At 39.0% G+C, this 19,239-nt stretch overlaps 1 protein-coding gene across 1 annotated transcript; it reads left to right on the top strand.

The window, feature by feature from the left end:
* The first annotated feature begins 3 nt into the window (after positions 1–3).
* On the top strand, positions 4–19,231 carry PECR (peroxisomal trans-2-enoyl-CoA reductase). Its single transcript, XM_054210022.1, has 8 exons — positions 4–130; positions 3,813–3,946; positions 11,563–11,728; positions 12,386–12,467; positions 14,680–14,776; positions 17,007–17,117; positions 17,711–17,822; positions 17,945–19,231. Exons 1-8 carry the CDS (start codon positions 13–15, stop codon positions 18,031–18,033), a joined length of 909 nt encoding a protein of 302 aa, XP_054065997.1. The 5' UTR covers positions 4–12; the 3' UTR covers positions 18,034–19,231.
* Positions 19,232–19,239: the final 8 nt, after the last annotated feature.

The raw sequence follows: 19,239 nt of genomic DNA, 5'->3' as shown, positions 1-19,239 counted from the left end.
AGGAGGGGGAAGATGGCGGCGGCGGCGCGCGGGCTGCTGGCGGCGGGGCTGTTCCGCGGGCGGGTGGCTATCGTCACCGGCGGCGGCACCGGCATCGGCAAGGCCATCGCCGCCGACTTGCTGGCGCTAGGTGGGCGAGGCGGAGGCGGGGGGAGCTCCGCAGGGAGACCCCGGTGGGGCAGGGGGGCAGGGTGGGTGTCGGGGAGCAGGGGGGAGCAGGGCCGGGCGTGAGGTGAAGGCGGGGGATGGGGTTTGAGGGGCCGGGTCAGGGAGAGCTCGGGGAGGGGGCGGTTTGGGAAAAGGTAGCGCTCGGGGGCTGTGAGGAGTTCACGGGTGGGACGTTGTGGCAGGAGTCGGGGAATAGCGGGGAGAGCGAGGTGAGGCTGATGTGTCTTTTGACGTGCTGGCACTTAAAAGATGCGCTATTTTAAATGCAGCAGTCAGAGGGAGGTTATGTTAAAGCCGGACCCTTTCTCTCATGCTCCCTCTTAAGTGAGTTTTCGTCTTGCTTAACTGGAGGATTTATCGGGTTGTCGGTCTCACGGAATAGCATGGTTTTGAACCACAGTGAGCTTAGAGAAATGGTGCTTCTCTCTCTGTGCTCATGACAGAAACGTCCTGAAGTTAAAATATTCCTTCAGCGTGCGCTTTGTGGGTTTTCTTTCCACGCTGATTACAGAGAAGTGGTAGAATGTGGGGTGAAAGGCAGTCATCCACCTTGCAACACCTTTTCCGCAGGTTTCAACATAAGTGCTCGGGATCATCGGCATCAGGCCGGTTTTGGATAACGTTTATTGTCGTGACTGGGTTCGCTGTCTTCAAAATGCTGGCACTAGCATTATGCCTCAGGGCACCACACTCCCCCTGGTTTGTGCTGTTGAAATGTGCACTGTTTCACTGCATAGTAAAGAGCTTTCTTTGTTAAGACCCTGTGCTGGGAGACAGCTCTGCCTCTCCTGGCCTTTGTCGCCCCAGCTTTCCACTTGCTCTGTGGAGCTGAAGCAGGGGCTAGTTCCACTACCTTTGTATTGCTGGGCGACGAAGCATTTTTTTAAGGTGTCCTTATGTGTGCCTTAAAGAGGTGCTTTTAAAGCACCATCACACTGCTGGTTGATGATGTTAGCCAGTTAACTTAAAACTGTACTCAATTTGATCTGCGTGATTTTTCTCAAGCAAAATACAAACGACAAAAGTGTGTGTCCATAACATGTATCAGGAATAGTGTGGTGAGCTGGACTAGGGAAGTGATCATCCCCCTGTACTCAGCACTGGTGAGGCCCCACCTCGAGTACTGCGTTCAGTTTTGGGCCCCTCGCTACAAGAGGGACATTGAGGTGTTGGAGCGTGTCCAGAGAAGGGCTACAAAGCTGGTGAGGGGTCTGGAGGACAAACCTTATGAGGAACGACTGAGGGAGCTGGGGTTGTTTAGCTTGGAGAAGAGGAGGCTGAGGGGAGACCTCATCACCCTCTACAGCTACCTGAAAGGAGGTTGCAGAGAGATGGGGGCTGACCTCTTCTCCCTGGTGACAAGTGATAGGACGAGAGGAAACGGGTTCAAGTTATGTCAGGGGAGGTTTAGATTGGATATTAGGAAACATTTTTTCACTGAAAGGGTTATTAAACATTGGAATAGGCTGCCCAAGGAGGTGGTGGATTCACCATCCGTTGAGGTGTTTAAAAAAAGGGTAGATGGGGCACTTAGGGACATGGTTTAGAAGTGGCTTTTGTCAGGGTAGGTTAAAGGTTGGACTTGATGATCTTAAAGGTCCCTTCCAAGCTCAGCAATTCTATGATTCTATCTTAAATAGAAAACAAGGCTGCAAGTCTCTACAAAGCACATGCGAGAAAATGAAGAAAGAGCTATGGCTTAAGTCTGTTCTGAGTAATCTTCCTTACCTGCAGACTTGCTGGGCTACTTCTGACAAGAACATTACTGGGAACTATGTCCAAGTATACCTTGTGCTTTAGACTTTTTGGGCTGGCCAGACAGAGAATACGTGCAGGAGCAGTGACAGATAATGCCAGTCATAATGTACATTGTTTTTATAACCAGTCTCCTTTGAAGCCTTCTGGACAGATTTAAACCTTTCATCTGGAAATTTGTGCCCTTTTCCCTTCAACCATACCAGGAAATGGTCTGTTCGCTCTTTGTTAAAAAAAAAAGTGAAGTGTACGCTTGTACAGTACAGCTTGTTCTTCACTGAGTTGGAATCTTCCCCTCCCCCAATTAATGTATTTAGCAAAAAATATAGTCTTTTACTGGACCTTACTTTATGTTAGTGTGTTTATTAATAAGCACTTAAGTTGATAAATATAACTCTGCTACTGTAATTTAATATTTTGTGTTAATCCGCAATTGTGTGTGCCATTTTTTGAACTCTCTGTTAGTCAAATGGTTGTCCAAGTGGCTGGATTTCTTAATTTAAAAAGCAGGAGACCTCAGAGACTAATATATTTACACGTGTTGTTTTCAGATGGCCACTGATTGAAGGTGAAGTTCCCATTCCTAGGGATAGGTAGTTGCAGCACTTTCTTCTGGAAGAATTCAACTCCTCTGTTTTTTATTTATTTTTTTTTTTAGTTTTATGTGTAGTTTCACAAGACAGACTGAGCCAAATGAACAGCTTGCTGCTCTTTATTCACACTAGTTATTTTGAGTTGATTCTGGTGTTTGTTTGATCACATGAGAGGCCAAATTCCACTCAGTAAAATAGCAACAAAGAAAAAAAAACAACCACCTGGCAACATGTTAACTTTTTTTTTTTTTTTTTTTTTTTTGCTGGATGAGGGTGTTGAATTGGTTTATGTTAAAGCAGATGAGCTGCAGAGCTGGTATGAGGAAGGGATGGCTTCTGCTGGGATGCTGAGATTATGGAAGGAAGGAACTGGGAGTAAGACCTCCTTGCTTGGCCGTGGAAGCTCATAATTTGCTTATCCATAATATGAAATTGCATGCCTACTGTATTTGCACTAGGAATTAATTTGGTGTGGTCTATTTTAGTCCATGTAGTAGCAATTGCTGAAGCCTTAAAGCTGTCCTGAGTCCACTGGTGTGACACAAGAAACTAGACTGGTTGTAGCTGAGTACTTGACATTAATTTGGCACCTGTATTATTTTTCTCTGTAGAATGAGTCCTTCTGCCTCCACATGATGAAAAAAAAAAAAACCAAAACAGAAGACTTGAGCTCCTCCCTATTTTTTTCGTCTCTTTTCTGAGCCAGGATTCTACAGCTTGTGGTAGTGCCATGGGGAAGCCTCTGTTCCTGCTGTCTGTAGTCTGCAGATAGGAATTAATTTCGTGAGGCAATCATCCTTTCCTTCAGACTCTGTAGAGTTAAAAAGCAGAGCATTACATTTGCTCACCACTAGTCAAAATTACAGCCAGACATACAGTAAGATTATTTTTGTGGGTTTAGGAGCAAGCATTTTTTTCTAATCAAGACCTGCTGAAACATCTTTAAATCACATAATTGATAAATGAGGCAGCTGTGAGCAGAGGCAGCAAAAGTGATATCTGAAAGCTACTTTGCTGACTCTGCAACTCACAGGCTATCTTCCCTTCTGCAGGAAGGAGAGGGAATCTTGTGGGCTTTTTGTTGATTGCTCTTTTCCTATCACAGTGGGATCTTGTTGCTAAGGAGCATCTGACATCAGTCATTTCTCTCTCTTGCAAGAACTTCAACACTTTATCTTCTAGTCAGTGACTAATAAGCACATATCCTACAAGATATCTCCATGTTGTTATTAAAAAAATAGCATAACTGTAATTTTAACTATGTTAGCTGAAGGATGTTTCATTTTGTCTCTACAGGTTGCAGCGTTGTTATTGCCTCTCGTAAATTTGACCGATTAAAAGCTGCTGCAGAAGAACTAAACAATACATTTTCTTCCATGAGTCCTGCCAAAGTGACTCCCATACAGTGCAATATCCGCAAAGAAGATGAGGTAAAGACTAGTGATGTTGTTCTGGGGCTTAGCATGTCAAAAGCATATTGTGTATATAAATTCTCAGCTCTCCAAAGGTCTTCTCTGGCCCTCTCAAAAGTGGCTTTAGGTCAAGGGGACAGGGGTAGTAAAGCACTGTTAAATTGATCTAGATAAAGATATGCTTTCCAAGGGAAGACCATTTGTTAGCCACCTGAGCAAGAAAGCATTTGTAATTGCAAATATTTTTCTGACCGTGCATACGTATTTCAGATATTTCTGGGAGAAGCAGGCCCTGGAACTGGCATGTTCCAGCTGAGCCGGAGCCCACTTAGCATGGTTCTGTGTCACATTTCTGTGACAGCAGTTAACTCGTGAAGATGGACACCTTGGAATAGTTCCTTCAAACAGGAAGTCATAGCATGGAATCTCAACATTTGTGACTTGACACAAGTGCCTTGTGTTGTCGGTTTTGCTTGTATTCAAGCAAAAAAAAAAAACCCACAGATATTACTATTTTTAGCCATGTTTCAAATTGTGTTTACAATTTGAGGTGTGCCTCATTACAAACTCTATTGTTATCCCAGATGAGTTTTTTCTTTTTTCTTCATGTTACAGAAAATGGAAGATCAAGAGCAAAAGTATTTAATCTACGTTCTTCAGAAGTCTGCATTCACATCCTAATTTTTTAATCTGTGTAATTAAACATTTAGAAAAACAGCATCAGGTTGAAATTTTAACTTATTGAAGACAGCTAGAAAATATTCCAGTAACCACTGATTGCTACTTTTTTCTTAACCTTTCAACCTCTGTTAAATTCTAGCATAACTTAAAGAAATATTAATGACCTTCAGTAGCTATGTAGATTCTGGAAATATCCTAATATACAACCATAAAGCAGATAAAAAGTAAAATTCTTCCCTTGTGGTACAGTGCATGCCATAAAATATTTATAGTGATATACTTAGACTTTCTCTCCTGAAGGATATGAACCCTGGGGCTGTGCAGTGTGTCACTTCACCTACCAGTGAATTTTAGGTTTGTATTTACTCGCATCAACAGTGCGATATAATAGGTTATGACAGATGTCAGAGGGCAACTTACATGATTAAAGCTCCAGGAAAGAAAAGAGGTAGAGAGAGAGAAAAGGGTTAAAACTTCTTTCACATCGCTGTTCTTGCAGAAAGTACTCCGGCATGCTTAATAACCTTCTGCAGGTGAATCTTATTTCTGCATCAGTTTGAAAATGATTTAGTGGGAGCTGCAGTGTTGTATGAGATGGTATAGGGCTTGGATGGTGAAATGAGGTAATCTCCATTAAACAAACTACCATTACTTCTCTGTTTCCTGTTTATTAAGTGTGGCTAAATACATATTTGACAAAACAGTCTTAGATGGCTTTGGAAGCTTAAAGGTGCTTTTAAAGCCTTTTTTATAGTGCTGTGTAAAGTGTTTAGGCATTATTCTGTGTTACTGGCAGCCATGCTGATACTTGGAGAAACTTCTGTCTTCGCTATTACCCTGCAGTTTCATCATAGAATTGTCTTGTTTGCAGTGTAGTTTTAAGCTCTACTCATTTACAGACAGACCAGAACTTTCTTAGAACTTTTCATATGATATTGGAGAAGCCTCTATCAGGTGTCTCCTGCCACTGGAAGTTCTCATAAACCATTGTCATTTCATATCCATATCTGTTGAAGAGAGGGTTCACAGGAATATGGTAGATGAAACTCTAGTCGTGAATTTTTCAGGCATTGACTCAGTCTTACAGTTTGACTCACTTTAGTTCTCCAGCTACTCTTCCTTCTTTCTGTTGAAATCCTATTTAGAAAAAAGTAATTATGAAACTTTTGTAACCCTTTTCTGGAAGTTTTAAATAAGGAGTGCAATTTCTGTTGCATGTTAACATAAGGACTTAAGTGTACGTGCTAAACAAATACTTATCCATTCCAGATGCCCATCTCCAAGACCACATATTTTTTCCAGTTAGAGACATCCTGTGATTTTTGTTCTTTAGCTCTTGTTTTTCTCACTCTGTCCTCCTCCATTAGTTCTTTAATGCTGAGATTCTCAAAGATTGTTAAATCCTTGCCACTTGTTACTTGATTTCTAAAGTTACTGTTGGACCAGAAATGTGTAGATCACGTTTTCAGCTTTTAAATTTGTAGTGAGGATAGCACTTCCTTACACTTAGGTGCTTAGTGTTTGTAAGTTGAAGCTAGGTAAACTCAAATTAACAATTTGTAACTTACGCTGCTAAAAACAGTCAGAACTTGGAACTGAGGGATGTGGCAGATTTTCGACAACCCACTGCTCACCATTGCTTATTTATTATATTTGCTAAGAGCGGCAATAGTGGATACTTTATTCTAATTTGCACTTGATTGCCTTGTGACGACTAGAGGAAAAGTACCTTTGGGCTTTTACTTCTATTCAAAGAGCATCATACATCCATTTTCAAGACCTATTCCATTCTTAACCTAAAATTTAGTGCCTGGGACTTGGAGTCTTAGGAACACGGATCAGTAAAAGATGTGGTGAAGGATTTTTCTAGCCTGTGAGGTAAATCTTGAATAGAGGCAACACAGCAATATAACTCACTTCAGCATTTTCACAAGCACAGAAGCAGCTTCTGTTTACAGTGAAAGATGGGGTGAGAGGGCATTTAAACCTTTGGCTTCCCTCCCGAAAGAAACAGGACTTGTACAACTGTGTTGGCTCTGTATGCTACTCATTAATAGCTTTACAACTCATTGTCTGGTTTCAGCTTAGTATGAGTGAAGAGTATTTACCTCAGAGTATTCATGGAAGCACGTTGTTGAGTAGAGAGGACAGCCTCTACAAGTATTCCCTGTGAGTCATTACATCCTCTTTCTCAACTCTTATACCAGGTACCAAAGAATGTATGAAGGAGAAAGACCTTATAAATGTTTCAACGAGGGAAAAATCTTAGGAGTTCAATCCTGCGTAGATGTCAGAACTGATCCATCACAAGCTATAAAGCCCAGGAAGCTTCCTGAAGAACTACATAATTCATTTAGAGTATCCTTCTCTTTGACATCTCACTGAAACCTTTCTAAGAATAAATCTTTCTCTTAAAGGAAGACACCATGATCACCTGTAGGAACAAGACATCTGTTCTTACTGTAGCATGATGTTGTGTTTTTTTTTCATCCCTCTGTCTCTGTCAGTTGTTCTGCATTTCTCTAAAGGCCCCTATGAATTTTGTCCTGGTTTTAATTTTATAATCAGGCAAACTGGAGGGAGGGACTTTGAATAAAGGAGATGTAAGAAAGATGAAAGTGCTTTCAAAATTGCCAGATGATTTTTTTTTTTTTGCCTCCTATTGCATATCTTAAAGTAACTGACCTGTTTTGAAGATGACATAGCTCATTCTTCTTGTGTGCCCTAGTTTGGATTTGTGAAACTCGAGCATTAGAAGACTCATCCCTCATCATATAGTGCAATATGTCTGTTACAGCTCTTTCTGGCTTAGGAAGAGTCAAAGAAGGTGCATTGAATTAATTGCTGCAGAAGCTTGATGGCAGATATCATGGGAATAGCTTAATGAATTCACATTTTTAAGTCTCTTAATCTTCATCCTCAGAGGCCCTCTTGCTTTCTAGCAAAGCTTACTTTTCATTTCATGTGCAAGAAATAATCTTGCTTCGTGGAGGATTTTCAACCACTGCATAACCTGTCAAGCTTATTTCTGTCACAAGTTTGCTGTTGCTGCTTTTGGCTAGTTTTCCATTGAGTGTTTTGTAAAGGGTAGCAAACCTGGTTTTGTTTTTAAAGATGGAAGAGTAGAGGGTTCTGGGATGCTGGTAAGAGCACCCACGGTTTCTATGTTCTGTCTTTATGGGGCCTTATCCTGAAGCAGTGATTGTGCACCTGTGGTCTGGAGTGTATATAGTGATCAATATTGCTTCTTAGTGATTACGAAGCTGAAGTGATTTTAATTATTTGGACATTTTCTAGCACTGCCCATGTAATGTGTTGAATGTAACAAGAGCAGGTCGGTTTGCTCTTGCTGAGATGCAGGCCAGACAGCTCTGTGTGTGTGTGTCTTTTCAAACCAAGCTCTTTTTCTAAAATCCAAGGATCTAATTCATTAATTTCAGTGCCTCAATGTAATGGTGGGCAGAGCGGAGGAGAGAGACCCAACCCTTCTTCCATTGTGAAAAGAGTTTGGGTTTTTTTTGGCTTTGTAGGTGTTGGGAAGGGGAAGCGTGTGTTTGTGTGTCTTAAATGTTGAGCTACAGCAAGTCTATTAACAGGGAAAGAAAGACATGAGGAACTTTTTACCCTTGTAAAGCCTTTGCGCTGTATGCTCTGAACAAACATTTCTTTAACTGGTATCTAGATAAATAGAAGAGGTATCTAGGTAAGTGGGAGATAAAACCTTCTGCTTCTAGTAGGCCACTGCTCTTCTTGAAACCAGCAATTCAGAATTCTGCACACTGTCCCCTTTCCATACTAGAGCTCCAGCAACAATAACTGCTGCTGGACCAGACCCCGAGGGTAAAACCTATCACTTAGGTGTCTGACAAATGAGAGTCCTTGAGACAGACTCAATACAGTACTATTTAGCACTTACCTTATGTCTGAGTTCACTAGCAGCTTTTCTTTTCCAACAAACTTTATAGCTTAGTATAGTCTCAATTGGTTTATAAAAATGCCTCTGTGCGTGAAGCCTGTAGTGGAAGAGTGTGGCTTGGTGGGGAGCTGTGGATAAGAGATTTCTGTTGTCGTACTTTAAAATAACACAGCAATGACACAAAGTAAAAATACCTGTTATCACTGTGCAAGAATGTCTACTAGTTCTAGCCCCCAAATAGTAAATCTCTAACACTCTGTAGTCGGTAGTTTGCCTGTTGAGTTTTACTGAAGTTCAAGGTGACCTGTGAATGCATGTGGACATTTGTCCCTTTTCTATGTCAGTGAGTGCTATCATCTCAGTTATCTGTGAAGTGTGCTACTGCGTAATACTTTTCAGTTGCAGTCACACAAAAAAGGTCCTTATTGAAGAGCTCCCGTCTTCTGGTTATATCTAAAGTGCCCGATTTTGTTCTCTTCAGTCTTTTTCAGAAGAATGTCCTAAACTGTTAACTATAGCTTCTGCAGTTTTATTTTGCTTCCAGAGATAGTCTTTAGTAGCTTTTTATGAAGTTCTTTCTGTGTGGGTTTTGAATAGTTAGGAATAGAAAGGAATCTTCTTTACTTCTCACTGTGATTTAAATGTGTTCTACCAGATCCTCTTTCTCACTGTGCTGGTGGCTGCTGTCACCATGTTTACTGTAATTGGGAGAAGTACTGTAATTGGGAGAAGTACTGCAACGATGCTTTCTCTACAATACGGAAGACATTGTGAAGATTGCTACAGTTGGACCCATCTGAGCTGTCACTGGAGAGCTTCCCAGCCTTTGCTGGCTTTCAGAAAGCAGAACTGATATGCATTTGTGGTTTTTTTTTAATTGCCCTGAGAATATGTTGCAACAAGTAAGAACAACAACAGAGTTTCTTAAGATACAACATGTGAACCATTTTGAATTGATATGTCATAGCAGGTTTTGTCCCTCTGTTGAAAACTTGCTTGTAATGTCTCTTCTCAGTAGATTTTTCTTCTGTTGTCTTTTTTTTTTAAAATCATTCTTAGCATTTTCCCTTTTCTCTGTCTTTCTCTTTTTTTTTTTCCCCCCCCTAGCCTGAATAGCCTTAGTCTGTTCAAACATTCCTTGTACTGAAACAGTTTCTCATCCATAAATGAACCCATACTTCAGTGACTTATGGAGAATATCCAAAGCAAGATTCTCAGGCTGACAGGGAGAAGAGTTTGATATTGCTGAGCAAAGTATAACTTTTGCTGCCTAGCAAGACATAACTTAATTTTCTCTGGTTGTGAGCAAACCTAGAAGTCTTTGTGGCAAGGTCGTTCTCACAATTTACGGGTTTAGGACTGCTCTCACAGATGTTTTGGGGTTTTGGTGTTTTTTTTCCTCAGATCCCACAACCTGCAATGGCTGATGTGAGGAATAAGATGCCATTCAGAACTTAAAGATGGTGATTTAGGTATCAAAATTATTTTCTTAAGGCTTTTTTTCCCCAGCAGGCATTAGTTTTTCAGTCAGGCTTCAGTCATTACAAGTTTGTTTAGGTTTTCTTCTTCAGAGAGGTACATCCTTACAGGATCCATACTATCCTGTCAAATCATCCTGAACTGTTAGCAGTTAGCTAGCTGTTAGCTGTAAGGGAGCTTTTTATGAAACTGTGTTGGTGACACTCCTGGTGAGACACAGATCGTGCATTGTTTACTCTTCTATTTCTGATGTTTTCTACTGCTAACGGTACAGAGGAAGGCTGATTGATATCCTTCCCCTAGTCAAATCTGTTTCAGCAGCAGCATCACTCCTGCTGTTTGTTTTTTGGTATTTTTTTGGTCTGTGTTCTCTTTGACCGCAGATGCTAGCTTAACTTTTTACATGTGCTTGAGTAGGAGTAACTGATGCATGGTATCTAGTTATGATAGGTAATGGAAGAAGGAAACAGTCATGTTGTCCCATTTCCCCTATTGCTTGAGATAAAGGTTAAATTATTAAGCAGTTGCTATAGAGTTCTTAGTAGTATCTTGTAACAGGAAAAATACATCAGTTTTGATATCTGTGAAATCTTTGAATGCTTTGAAATACATTCCCCTCCAGAAGTTCTCTTGTGTTTAGTGTGAGCGTGTGGTGAAACTGCTGTACTTCCAAAACAGAAGACAATTAAAAAGGTTTAGGTTTACAGCTTGTAGCTCAGACTAGGTCAGTGTTAGAGCTAGGTTTAGATTCTCAAAATCTCTTTTCTTCCATATGAACTTAAGCAACTCCTTTTCTGCACTGACAACTCCTTGAGTGAGTGAATAAAATGTCTGTTGGTATTTACTGTTAATACCTTTTCAGAGTACCCAAAGGTAAATAGTGCTAGACATTGCTCTTAATTGTAGGTATTCATCCTGCTTGTAGACAAAAGGTACCTGCTTAGTCAAATATTCACCTTTCTTTTGCTAAAGAAGACAACTTGCAGTATTTCCAGCACTTTTTAGAGTTCATGTTTTGTAGGGTAACAAACTAACTAAGAAGATTGGCTGTTTCCAACTCATATGTCAGAGCTTTAGTGAGTGTGAAAAACTTCAAGATAAGAATGTTAAAACTTCACAAGATGACTTATGTTTTCTATTTAAAATGCTCAGGTATATGGGTCAGATGAAAAAAAACAGTAGCTGCCTTATATGGAACTCTTCCAGCATTTGATGTGAACACCCCCACCCTTGTGAAAAATGTCAGGGGATTCTTCGTAGGCCTTAAGTAGCAGGCTTTTGTGTGTTTTTGCTTTTACAGATCTTCAGCAGCGTAGATCCCCTTCTTCTTTCAGTGCTGGTATTTTATGTAGCACCTACATTATACCAGGGAGATTTCCTAAGTAAACATGGGCTCAGCCCAATCCTTCTTGGCTGACTAAACCTGTCATACCGATCTTCCAGCCTCTCTGAAGGCTGGTACCTCCTCTTTGTGTGTGAAAACAATACTAGAGAGAAAATACTAAGAATGAAAGTGGGTATAGAGTTTAATCCAGGGTACTAACAAATACTGTTTCAGGTAGAAGCTTTGGTGAAGTCTACACTGAGTCTGCATGGGAAGATTGACTTCCTGGTGAATAATGGAGGGGGCCAATTCGCAAGTCCTTCTGAAGCCATCCGTGCAAAAGGCTGGAATGCTGTGATAGACACGAATCTGACAGGGACCTTCTACTGCTGCAAAGCAGGTAGAGACTGAACATTCAGCTTTTTTTGTTTGTTTCGTTTTTCACAGCAATACCAGAAGACAAGGAATGTAAAGTCTCCCTACCTTCTTTTTTCACACACTTATCTAACAGTGGATATTTGTTTTCATGAATCTCATCCAAAGCTTTACATTAAACTGAACATTACATTTGTTTATATATACAAACATATATTTAGGCAAGTGTGACCTTCTGGATAAGGCCAGGTTTGGGGAGTCAGTTGGCTTGAACACTCACTTAAAAGACTGTAGGAAAACCACTTAACTTCTGTGGCATGTATTCACTGTGTGTAACACATGAAAAGACTTCTCTCCTATCAGGGATGTAAATTTAAAGTATCATACATGATTCTCAGATAGCATTGGCCATGTGGAAATGAAAGTAATTTACGTGGCAGCATGAAGTCTTGGTTTCCACCAAAAGGCTTCTGGACAAACATTGAGCCTTACCTGGATCACAGCTGTTATCTCACCAATCCAGTGGTGAGGATATGGTACAAAGAGCAGATTGTTTATCTAAATCTGCACAGGAAATATGTAGTGTAATTGGAGGTAAGACTCCAAATTTGACTTCCAGTTGGCAAGTTCATTTGTATGCATTTCTTCTGATATTTATAGGTTATCTTCCTCCTTCATACAGTGTACAATGCCTGGATGCAGGAACATGGAGGAGTCATTGTCAACATTACTGCTGCCGTGAGAAATGGGTTTCCTGGAATGTCGTAATATATATTTTATTTCTACGTTTTCCTATATTTTTCCCCTAGAAGTACTAATTGCTCCTAAATACTCCATTTTAGAAAGGCATGCAGTGGACAGCAGCGGAGTATAGAAATACAGTAGTTAGGTCAAGAGAGAGCGAAGTATCACTTGGCTGTACTTGTAGGTATCTCTTAATTCAGTAGAGACTAAGTGAGAGTTAATGATATCTCTGGATCTCTGGTCTCTGTCAACTTGTTTGTAAGAAACTATGAAGCAAAACTTGCCAGTGAAGCTTTCATTGGAAAATGAAATGTAACCTCTACCTGTTCTCTGTCCAAATTTCTGGAGGGTTTGCACGAGCTTGGCACCTGTTGTTTTCTTCTTCTACTGTCAGTTTACAGGTTTTGATGGTGTAATGAGTTATGGGAGTTGGACTGGGAGTAGGAGGAACATTCTAGTATGTTACCAGGTTTTGGCTTTGTCCTTTGGATCACGTAATGTCTGCCTTTCCCATTTTCCTTTTTGCTCTCGCTTTGTAGCCATCTTTCTCGGAGAAGGTCTCTGATGCAGAGAATTGGTTCTATTTGCTCTGCTCCTTTCTTGATTGGGAGAAGGCTCATGGGTACAAACATATTATCATGTTTGTAGTTCTTATATGCTGACGCAAATGATCACAGCTGTCTGCATGAAAATGCAGCATCATCTCCTTACTCATATGTGTACTATATTTGCTCAAATTTCTTTACCCTCAAAATGGAGGTAAGCAGGAGTCTTCTGATTTGGAACTTTTTTGGTGGAAAAGTTTCAATTTGTTGAAAGAGAAATAATGCTCAGAAAATGAATTGCTTCTGTTATTTTCTTTTCAAAGAAGATTTTGAAGTTGTCAAAATGCTGCATTTTGACAGTTTCTTAATTGAAAAAAATCTGAATTTCTTCTTTGAAACTACCTTTTCTTTTTTTTAACTTTGAATTTCTATTGAAGAAAATATAAAAATATAATTTGAGCAAATGTTACGTTACCTCTCTTTGTCCTGATTAAGGGTTGAAAGTTTTCAAAATTTAAAATTTTTAAGGAAGAGCAGAATATTTTCTCACCAGCTTGTTCTTGGCAGTACAAAATAAATTTAAAGATCCACAGGGTGGTGCTGAAACTACAGTTATTTGAGTTTCTCCATTCTGATTAAGTCTGGTTGAATCGTCACAGCAAATAGACTGAAGCTGTATTTGAGAGTTGAACCAAGAGATAAAAAAAACTAATCCTGAATAACAGTGGAAAAAAGTTTCCCAAATCACTGTTGTGTGTGGATGTAGATGGATAGACAAAACTACTTTCAAAATAAATTCCTGTTGAATTGATACTTGTTTTAGAAATGTACTATTGAAAAAGACTTGCCTTTACAAGTCCAGACACCACTCATACCAATGATCACCTTATGCAATTTTGCATAAGTATTAATTTTGAACATAAAACTAGTCAATTTGTTTGCTCATAGTGTGCCTGGAGGTTCTTTATTTCTGGCCTAAACATATGAATAAGTTGGCTTTTCTTAAGTTTTTCTTATTCCTTTCCTGGTATTTGAGAAGCTATTGTATCTATCTCCTCTAAGTCTGTTTTGCTAGGCTAAAGGAGCTAAACTCTAATAGTTTTCTCTGAGTCCCGCTGTCCACTATTCATCACTGCAGTAATTTTGTCTGCATTTGTTCAAGCTTGTAATCATTTCAGATTTGTTTCCTGTAGCAGCAAGGTGAATGAGATTGCTCTGCCTATGGTCGTCTCTATCTCCATCCACCTATAGTAATTTTCAAATAGTGGCTTATTTTAATCATGTTTGTCAGAAGACCTAAACTATTTTTCAGACCACTGTCTTTCCAAGTGTTGCTTTACCTGTGCAGCCTACATTTCATAGTTTTACACAGTTTGAACTTTGCCTCCTTTTTTTTTTTTTTTGTTTTTTCATTTTATAAGCCTGTTTCTGTAGTAGAATGTAGCTGACCTGATGTCACGTTGGGGAAGAGGTGATAAGTATTTCCATGTATGACAGGAAATTGTAGCATAGCTTGTTTAAACTGTGAAGCTATGGTGAAACTTAAGCTAGAAAATCTCTCTCTCTCAGATGGCTGATCCAGCCATAGAAAGCTACTCTGACTACCCTAGTGAGGCTGCAGTAGAATTAACACTGGGCACTGTTAGCTGAGGGAACAGATGCTTTTTTTGCCTTCTTTTCTCAATAGGCATACAGGAGCTGCAAGAGCTGCAGTGAATAACCTAACCAAGACTTTAGCTTTAGAATGGGCCCACAGCGGAGTAAGAATCAACAGCGTTGCTCCTGTAAGTAATCGCAAATAACCTGATTAAACTTAGCAATCATACGTGTTTGTAGTTAAAACTTTCAGACGAAAAGGGATTTTAAAATCTATAGCCTGTAACTGTTTGTGGATTATTTATGTATGTATTTATTTACAATTTTCTCATCTGCATTCTTCATGTCATTTGAGAGTGTTTGGTACTGTTTGGATGACAATCCAGAGATGTGGGATAAAATGGCTTCTGCTTTCTGCTTTGACTTGGCACTCTCGGGGTTTTTTCTAGCTTAATGAAATGATTCCTGGGAGGACTTGGTGACCTGTCTTACAAACCCTTGACATAACTGAAACACAAAGCATTCAGTGATTTTATGATTACGTTATTTCTGAGTTCACAAAACTTTTTCTATTTGAGGTACAGGTATGCTGATGGTTTCCACCTGTGTTTACAAAGTTATTTTGAAAATCTCTGAATGTGTCACATAATGTGTTTTGCTTTGTCTTTTACTCAGATTAGTTTTAGGCATAAAAAGACTGTATTTGGAGTGGACCTTCTCTCAAAGAAATTATATGTAAAAGCATGTATTTTGATTTGTTTCTTATCAAATATATGCAGACAGGAAACCACTATACAGGCCAGCTAAAATATGCCTGCCACATTTCTGAGGAAGTAGGTAGTGGGTAGCAGTTGTTTTAAGTAGCTGTATGGAAAGAGCAGCTAAATTTTCTAGTGCCGTGGTGTTGCAGATACAGAGGTTACATAAAAGCCCTAGCTCTGACATTTGAGATTGTGTGATCTGTTGCGATTTGTGTAATCTTCACTCTTAACCTTATTTTGCACATTTACTCCCTTAAAACAAAAGAGGAAAGGTAAGCTTTGCCCAGCTACTTCTACATTCAGAATTTATCTTATCTTACACATAGCTGTGTCAGATTTGTTTAACTGGTCACTAGGAAGATCTTTGTACTGTCTTTGTAGGATGTATATCCTGTTGTGCCTCTTGTCCTAAGAGATCTGGCTCGCCTTCTTTGGTGTAGCACAGAATCTTTTAACGGCAGGTGTGTGATGATCATTCAGGTAGTGGCCCTTACGTAGCCTCTGTGAGGCCCAACTCATCTGGAGGCTTGTCAAATATTAAGATCTGCTGGCTTGTTTTTTTCTGTTTATTTGTTTTTTCTGATTTATCAAGTCTTGGGGAAGTAAGCAATTAAGACAGCATTATTATGTGAATATATTTTTCAGGCATGCTAATTACCTAATGAATCATACTAATTATACTTTATAGCATATGTCAAAAGAAGTTTCTGACAAGCAAACACTGGTAGTTTTCATCTTTCAGAAGTATTTGCTAGCTTTGTTACTATGCTGGTAACAAAAATCCATGCTGTAGTTACAGTAATACTTTCTATCCTTCTGTCGCCTTTATGGACACACTAGGTCTGTGGTAACCATACAGAACTGTTACTGCTTTATAGGAGCAGAGTGACATGTAGGGAATGGGCACATAGAGAGGGAAACATGCATTCTAAAAAAAATAGTTTCACGTATGAGTTACTTCCCTAGCTCCCAAAATATAGTCACTCACATTTCACAGGTATCTTAGAAGAGAAATCTTGGCATGTGCTCCATGGATGAATTCAAACGTTATTTTACTTAAACCTGAGTCACAAAGGTTCTGTAGTAACTGATCTATGTAACCCTGTGTTCCCATTGCTGTAGCTTTCATCTTCCCTCTCAAGTCTAAACTGGATTGTATAATCACCAGAGCAAAGACAGTCATCTTTTTCTATTTCTATAGCAGCTAAGTAGGGACGTTCTGAATTCTGACTATGAAATCTGTCTGCTTCCATAATTCACAATAAAATCAATCTGCTGTTTTTACAGATTACAAGAAACTGTTGAGAACTTGTTCTCGGGGCTTTGTAGTTTTCTGCTTTAAGTTAATATGAAATGCTTGTAATTTCAAAACAGTCTTTGAGTTTCTTCTTTATACTCTTCACTTCATAGTTATTGAAGTGACAGTGGAGAATTGGAATAATTTGAATTATTTCACTTGAATAGAGATGTGGCTAGCAGCCAAATTAACTTGTAAAAATTATACTATTCCATTAAGTTTAAAAACTTGTATTCAAGTGCTGTTTAGACAGTTTAATCCCACAGAAAATGCCAGTAATGACAACTTCACTATTTTACAATGATCACAGTTTAAACCTATGCAAGAGAACTTAATTTTCACTATGCTGTTTTAAAATAGGGTCTAGTATTTTCAGAAACTGCTGTTGCAAACTATGGAGAACAAGGTATAATGATGTGGTTAAAGAGCATACCAAAGGTTCCTGCCAAGAGGTCAGCAGTTCCTGAGGAGGTAATGTATTTGAGAACATTTGTGATATTTCTACTTCCGTGTCTCTATTTTAAGGCTACTTTATTATTTGGCAAAAAATAAAGACTTAATTTTGCACTGTGGTGAAATATTAAAAAAGAAAACAGCTTGTAGCTATGTGTATTAATGCCAAGGGGGAGACTTAACCAGTAGTCACTGTTACACTGAAAATGTAATTTAGATGCCTCTTACAGCTGAAGTACAGTACTTTCATAGTAGACATTAGTTCTGAAAAGGTTGACTTCCAGCAGGGAGGACTGACTGAATGAATATTAATGTGAAAAAAAAGTCTCTTAAAATTACTTAGCTCTCTTCCACCACGAATGTGCATCTTTGATAAACTGGTCAACTTTTTTGTTGGATTTTTAGCATCTGATGCTGATCTCTGAGAGCTTACTGGTTTTCAGCTGTTATGTACTTGATGTTTGTGGCCAGAAAGATGGCTTTAAGACTGTTATGGTTTTCATTACTGAGTAGAAAACATTGCTATGTCTTATAAAAGTTTTTACAAGCATCTTTGACATGAACAATTCCCAGCAGTTTAAGAAAGATTAAAATTGTCATTCTTTTGTTAGATCTCTCCTGCAGTGTGTTTCTTGCTATCTCCAGCTGCTTCTTTCATAACTGGGATAACCCTGGTCGTGGATGGTGGCCAAAGTTTATATAGCCATACCCTAGAAATACCCGGTAAGAAATGGGCTACAGAGTAATGCCATTCACATGTTTGAAGTTGGGCAATGGGAGGATACAAAAGTAAAATGCCTAGTTGCACAATCAGCTAAGTATGTTGTTTTATTCGTTTTCCTCAGATCATGACAGATGGCCCTCGCCACCAGAAGGAAAAAATTATGAAATGCTTAAAACCCTTCTTTCTGGCAAGTTCAAGCCAAAGCTGTAAAACAATGAGATTTCACCTTATTCCCAGTTGCACGCTTGCTGATAATCTCGCTTTGTGATTCGCGCTTACTGTTCTAAGTAATACCATTTTTTTGCTCATACATAACTACCTTGAGTGCCTTGACTTTTTGTTGGTTTATACTTAAAACTTGAAAGGCTGTACAAGGTAAATTTCTTCTCTGAAAACACTCACTGCCCTGAAAACATTCAATCTCTTGGGAAAAGAAAGTATAAAAGACAAAATCTCCATTTGCACAGGCATTAAGTAAGGAAGAATTCCAGAAGTGAATAAAAAAAAATTACTTATTTTGAAGTGAAGGGGCAGAGAGGGGATGTTGTGGAATCCTTCTATTCTCGATGAATTTGGGGAGAAGGTAATTTAAATCTCTCTTGTTATTATTGGTCGCATCAGTAACGTAACCCTTGAGGTAGCTGTTAGCTGTATACTATTGCTGTTCAGCCACACACTGATTTTAAAGACTGAGTAGGTATTTCTCTGAAAAGAATTAAAAATAAGGCAGAATGCTGTTATTAATATTTGAAAGTAACATGGCATATCATATTGGGAATGTCTTGAATTGTTTGCAGGTATGACTACATAGTGGAGTTAAGCTGGCTGCAACTTAAATTTTATAATAGAATAATCAGATAATAAGCTTTTACATACAGTGATGGAAAATGGTATAGATTCAACAATTTAATATGCAAGATCTTGAAGCAAAAGCTATAGTGTATATTGCAGTGCTTTCTGTGGTATGCTGTACTGTTAAAGGACAAACTTGGAATCCTCCATTTACCAGTTAAAACACTTTCTAGCCATACTGTGTTGTCTTACAATGTTAACGCAATTTTGCTCATCAGTGTCTCTAAAATAGGTGTGATTTTTGTGGTCGATACAGATATTCCGTTTAAAAAAAAAAAAAAAGAAATCTTGTGATATATCACAAGGCTATATTTGTCACTATTCACTTTAAGGCAAGTGTTCCCATGTCTGATAACTTTAATCAAAGTATAAAAAATAAGTGATGACCGTGTTTGCTGTAACAACTGAAATGTGTGGAATCAGGTTGCTGCTATAGAAGCAACCTCATTAATACTTCATTTTGGATTGAATGTAAGAGTCTCTGCCAGTTGTTTGTTCTCTGCAAAGATGTTTGACTTTTGTGTCTTTCATTAAAATATGGAAACTTACATAGGAACATGTTGA

This window comes from Rissa tridactyla, chromosome 7 (genome assembly GCF_028500815.1).
Source record: "Rissa tridactyla isolate bRisTri1 chromosome 7, bRisTri1.patW.cur.20221130, whole genome shotgun sequence".
Lineage (NCBI taxonomy): Eukaryota > Metazoa > Chordata > Aves > Charadriiformes > Laridae > Rissa > Rissa tridactyla.
This window is presented reverse-complemented; position numbering and strand designations above follow the sequence as displayed.

Bases quoted from the DNA above. Each gene is read 5' to 3' on its own strand.
- PECR (XM_054210022.1), top strand. From the start codon at position 13: ATGGCGGCGGCGGCGCGCGGGCTGCTGGCGGCGGGGCTGTTCCGCGGG. The intron at 12,468-14,679 runs GTAATATATATT...TTTTCTCAATAG, and splicing joins AATGGGTTTCCTGGAATGTC to GCATACAGGAGCTGCAAGAG. The intron at 17,118-17,710 runs GTAATGTATTTG...TTCTTTTGTTAG, and splicing joins GGTCAGCAGTTCCTGAGGAG to ATCTCTCCTGCAGTGTGTTT.